Consider the following 5,952-nt stretch of genomic DNA (forward strand, 5'->3'; position numbering starts at 1 on the left):
TGTAAGGTTATGACTCATACAACACCTCTGACTAATTCATTTTGTGCGCTTGGGTTACTTTCTAACCATTCCCAAACATTTTCATGCCATTTGTTAGATGCCCAAACACTGTCAAAATGCATTAAAATGGGTGATGTGCTAGTGAAATAGTGTGGTTTCCATTTGAATATGTAGCAGGGCTGGGAACTGGCTGATGCTTGCTCAATTATTGAATTCAGTCCAATTCCCTGAGTTCAAGTATCCAAGCCATAACAAAATCACCATAATAACTAACATAACTAACATAGCAGCAGTCTCAGGACTATACAATCCGCAATACCAGCAATGGAAAGCTTTTGCTGTTGTTGTGCTGTTTCTGAATTTAACTTCCAGAATTGTCTTTTAACAAAATCTGAGCCTACAGATCCGGTCAAATACTTTGGGACCAGCAGGTCTCCAGGTGCTTTGTAAAGGCAGTAGAAGATGCTGAGCTACCTACCAAATGAGGCCAAAGAGCTGGATTGCATTCACTCATTTTTTACTTTAACGCCAATCCTGTGAGATGCTGAGAATCCTCACTCCCTCTTTCACGTCTGAAAGTCAAAAGCACTAAGCCCCACACAGAAAACATTAAGTGCCCTGTGGGTTTGGTCCATGAGCTTGGCTTAACAGCAAAGCATTGATGTTCTGACTATCACTGCAGTCACTCAGTGGGTTTATGGTGCACTGACTGAAGTTGAGGCTTGTAAAAAACTGGGACATTTTGTAAAAGTTTCAGTTGATTTTACTAGTGCATTCAGAATAAGTTATCAAGGAAAATGTACTTGCTTCTTTTAAACACACATTTCACAGCATCTCTCAAGATGGCCTATTCCAGGGGCAGGGTGTGAGGCAGTCTTTATGGACCTAGGGGAGCATTTTCAAAACTGAAAGCTAAGTCCCTGCCAATGAGAGTTAGGCTCCTCTGTGACCTATGTGCTTTAGTAAAAGTTACTCCTATCCACCTTTTAAGTGCCTTCCGCAAAGCTGATCAACCCATTCAGCATCACCGTCACTTGCTTGTTTAGCACAGCACGTGACACTTTTCTTGCCACCAACTGCTACTTTGCCAGTGCCTGACAGTAGGGTAAGAGCTTATGATATTATGAAAATCAAATAAAGTAAAAAAAAAAAAGCCAAAACAAAAGCAGTCTAGCTGTAATACAGCTTTTAGTCAAACCTGGAATCTATAGGCCTGACTCGTAATCTCCACCAAAATTCACTTATGCAATTTAAAAACTCAGCCTTCAGATTAGGCATTACCTTCCCAGTTAGTTTCCTGCTGGTCACTGTCAAGTAATTTTGCCAAACTTTTCTTCTTTTCTCCAGCTTCAGGAGAGCTCGACTCATTTTCCAGTTGCTCTACCTACCGTGATGCAATGAGTTCAGAGTAAAAAATTATGCACAAAGCTTACATTGTCTATAAAAACAAGCACATACACACATACTGGTGCACACACACGGGGAAAAAAATCCTGTACTGGAACTTAAACCATGCCCTGAATAAATGTTGCCACTGCAATGAAGATCTGAGCAAGACATCCATGCTTCAAAACGCAACGTTTTGGTTTCAGAATAATTGTAGAATTGACATTTTTTGACACAAGATGCTTTCAAGGCATCTCATGGCAGGATGGAGGAGAATACATCAGATATGTCATGTCATCAGGAGATCAGAGATGGCTATGCTTTCACGGGCTGCAGCACAAAGAGCATCACAGATTCTGTGGGAAACATGTTCCCTTATATCTCAGTCTGCCTGGCAGGGTATTTCTCCCTCTTTCCAAGGGCAAAAAAGTCAAAAAAACCCCAAGGGAATCCTTATTCTTCCTAAAAACAATTGTTCCAGAAAAGATTTTCATTTGGAAATGCTCTTGGTGCAGAGAAAAATATGCTGCGTGGAGCTACTCTGCTCCCAGAGAGACCCTTGACATCCTATATGCCCCCCACCCCCCACAATACACTTTTCAGGGTCTGGAGAACAAGTGTCTTCTCCCAGCAGGAGCCTCCCCACCCAGCTGTGATCCCTTCTGCCACTGCAAATGGAGGAACTCACAAGGCTTCATATATTAGGTTTCAAAACCCCAGCTGCTGCTAGGGCCAAGGCTAGTCCAAGGCTTCTTACAGTAGTGCAACTTTGGGATGCAAAGAGAGTTAGTTGAACTATTTTTTGTAAAAAAGGTTTGTTTAAAAAAAAACAAACCCAACCATCTTGTCAAGCAATACAAAAGCTTTTCCAACCCCCCCCCCTCAAAAAAAACCCAAAACAAAACCCTTTTGCAAAAAATTCAATAAATCTTTCAAAACCTTTTCATTGAAATAATCAGGACACAAACATTTCCAGTTTTATTCACATCGATGAAACCAAAATCAACTTTTGGGTATAGGAGGTTTGCCCTCTCTTTGCTTTTTTCCATTTGAAAAAAGGAAGAGGAAGGAGAGAAAAACTTGATTTTTTCCCCCATTTTGATTTGAATAAAACACCACAAAAATCCTTTGGAGTTACAGTGGTGAAATTTTCAAGTAAAAATCCTTTGGGCCCAAACTTTTCCATAGGACTGAATTCTCATCTTTTGACCAGCTCTGACTAAGCCAGTCTGTGGGATGCTTTATTCCACTGATTGTTTTATTCTCCTCTTGATTATTTGTATCAATTTGTTTCCACAACTTAATTCTCACCCTAGCACAATCCTCCTGCTCCTGGCTGCACAGGAAGAGTTTCAGCTCAAAACAGGGCAGCTGTCTGCTCCAGTCTCTATTAAAGCCCACAGGGCAATTCCCACTGGAATCAGTTGCATTTATTCTGGTATTGAACCTGTTCATGGGATGCACATGACATACACCAGCATCTCCCATGGTGCCCTCATCCGCACAGCAAGACTTACCAGGATTTGCTGGTTCTTACTAGTGAAGACTCTCTGTTTCCGTGGGTTTAGTGCAATCCTGTGCTTGGCTGCGGAAGTATCCAGACAGCCCACGGGACTGGCAGGAGTGCTGAAGTCGACAGGAAGCATGTTGCTGGCTTGGGAGGCTGGATTGGCAAGGACTGCAGAGGGAGCTTCAGAGGGGATCTGTAAAACACCAATAATTCGCTATGTATTTTGCTTGGCTCTCCTGTACCTGAGAAAGCAGTTCCCATTGCCACCTTCTTCTAGCTCATATGACTGGTTTTGCGTGTTTCCACTCCTAAACCAAATGGCATTAAGACATTAGCAGCTGAATTTTTCAGCACTTTAAAGAGCAGGTGTCCCATGCCAATGGATTTCTTTGTCACTGATTGTACCTTACACAGAAGTGGGACACAGCTGAGTTTTCCTTTCACACAGTATCAGCTTTTGCCACTCCTCTCCCAGGTCCTATAAATATTAATGAGCAATTAGCAATACCTATTTGCACCAGCAGGAGACACTGCTGCAGTTTTTTTAAACTTTGCTTTTTCCTCAGGACAGTAGGAGACAGTGCAACAGCATAAAGGCACAGAAGTATTAGTGCTCACTGCTCCTTACCATCTCAGGTTCAAAGGCAGTCATTTGGTTCTTTCATTTCCCCCCATGAACTCACACAGCAGTCCTACGTCCCATTGCATCTAGCAGCCCTGGACCATTTTGGAGGTACAGACATCCCCACAATAATGCTAGCCTTGGGAACCAAATGCCTGTAGCATATAAAAAGATGATTCTCTTATAAACCGAGCGGGCAGACATGTTTGCGCTGAAACCCAAAAGCTAGGCAACGTTTGTCCGGTTTTGTTATATTAGTTTGAAACTCAAACTAGGCTGGCTGGCTGGGAGACTGGCAATTTCATAGGCACTTCAAATGAGCTTTGTTTAACATTAAAAAATTGCTGTTTTCTATGGTTCAAGCCACAGTACCATGAAACATGGCAGTTTGTAAGGGGTTTGGCATTCAGATTTGGGGTTTGTCTGAATGGGAAACATAACTCAGAGTCAGGGAAATGTAATCAATGCTGAGTGAATAAAATGTTCCTACAGACTCTTCAGACAAGAATGTGCAGTTTCCCTCATCGTGAATAATTATATCGCATAATGCAGCATCAACCTACGCGTCAATGATGTACAGTGCACGTGAGAGTGACAGGACTTGGACAAAACAGGATGGCATAGAGCTCCGTTCAAAGAAAAATTCCACTGGACAAATATTTAATGAAATTTAAGGCTTAAGACTTGCAGTATAAATACTGACTACCGTGATGAAATACAGTCAAGTTTGCAATTTTTTTTTTTTTAAGAGTCATTATCTTAAGAGCATCCAACGGTACATAAAAGAGTCACTTTAAAAAGGATCTGTTAACAATCCTGGCTTTTACCAAGGACTCATCCAGTTTAATTTAAACCAACAAGCTGCATCTGGTTGCCTGCCTTAAAAACAAAAAATAAACCTTGAACTCTGGTTGCAAGAATGAGTCACCATTTTCAGTTTGGTTTATAAACCCAGAATTAGAATGGGAGCTGTGCTACAAAAGGCTTTTTCCACAACTATATTCCTAATATCAGTCTCATCGTACGCATCTCCATTTAAGAAAAAGTAAGTGCTGCTGTTGATGCTTTTCAGCTCCTAGAATTAAAACAACTTCCCCACTGAATCTGTTACAGTAATTTTAGGTCTCTCTTATTTCATAGTGTGTAAATTCCTCAAGAGAAATAAAAAGAACATCTTTGGGAAAGAAGCAAATTATTACAATACTGCAGGACTAATAAGAAATCTATATGGCTCACTAGAATGAAATAAAAATCGTAATGCTGTTACCCATTTCCCACAGACAAATTCTTCCATCTCACAGGTTTAAAATTATGGCTGTGCTCATTTAGTGTACCAGTGGCCTGATCCTGAAATCAGAGACACACTGTTGTACAAACTCAGCGGCTGCATTTGTGTGGGTCCCAATACACGGTTTGACAAGACATGTAACACAGGGGTAGGCATCTCCCAGCACGGGTGCCAGAGCATGGCACACAAAGGCATTTTGCTTGCACATACGCATTGGGGCGGATGGCAGGGAAGGGGCCAGGACTGCCCTGCCACAACAAGGTTCAGGCCTCTTGTGGCTCCCCCACCACCCGCCCCCGCACGCCAACATCTTGCAAGTAGAGGCTGCGAGTGTTTTTTGGCACTCTGCTGTAGCTGACCCCGAATGTAACATGTTGCCATATATTTTAGGGAAAAAAAACACAGACTCTGCAGTTCTATTGCACCTTGGTTCTGTGCACTTAATAGCTTGTGCTTGTCTTTGTCTAGTAAGACTTACCTTCCTTGCACGGCTAATCAACCCTTGCTTCTTAAGGGCTCCATGGCAATTTACACTACCTGAGGATCTGTGCCTGGGCCATGCTAAAACTAGGATTTAGTGAACATCCAGTGTTGCATTCCCATCTCAGTGAGGGGAGGAGGGATGCTTTGCTTTCCTAGCAGTGACTAGAAATTGATTTCAATCTCTTTGGGGCAGAGAAGCCAATAAAGTCTCTACCTTAATGATTAGCTTTTAGTTAAAAGGGAGAAGGTTGGGTGGATAGATCCTGAAGGGAAGGCATTCTGCTATGACTGGTATTTGTGTAGAGGAAAACCATTGCAGCTAGGAAAGATTTTTCCTGAGCAGCTTTCATACCAATTAAACTTTCCTCATCCTCACAAATTGGGACTTTGCTTTACTCTTAATTAGTGTGAATTACAGAAGCCAAGGAAGTTAAAGCTCTGTAAAAGCAATTTGGCAAAGGTTTGACACTGGGTAGCGGCTCTGAAAACGGGGAAGTGATTTACTTTATGTTTTTGTTATGTTGTTATGTTTTTGGAGTGATAGCCCGTGTTTATCTTCCAGACAACCAGGAAATGTGCATTTATAAATCTGCAGGCCATTGATGGGAGTGTACAAATACACACATGCCCTTTGAGGGCTTCCCAAAGAGGGGACAGCAGGAA

The 5,952-nt window shown here is 42.0% G+C and overlaps 1 protein-coding gene across 1 annotated transcript in view; it reads right to left on the reverse strand.

Annotated features, from left to right (window-relative positions):
* The window catches only part of KIAA1210 (KIAA1210 ortholog), a 63,798-nt gene that overhangs the window by 7,408 nt on the left and 50,438 nt on the right, over window positions 1-5,952 (reverse strand). The window contains 2 exon segments of the mRNA XM_006028475.3: window positions 1,264-1,384; window positions 2,904-3,089. Of these exon segments, the coding sequence (XP_006028537.2) occupies window positions 1,264-1,384; window positions 2,904-3,089 (307 nt within the window).

This window comes from Alligator sinensis, unplaced genomic scaffold (genome assembly GCF_000455745.1).
Source record: "Alligator sinensis unplaced genomic scaffold, ASM45574v1 scaffold157_1, whole genome shotgun sequence".
Classification (NCBI taxonomy): domain Eukaryota; kingdom Metazoa; phylum Chordata; order Crocodylia; family Alligatoridae; genus Alligator; species Alligator sinensis.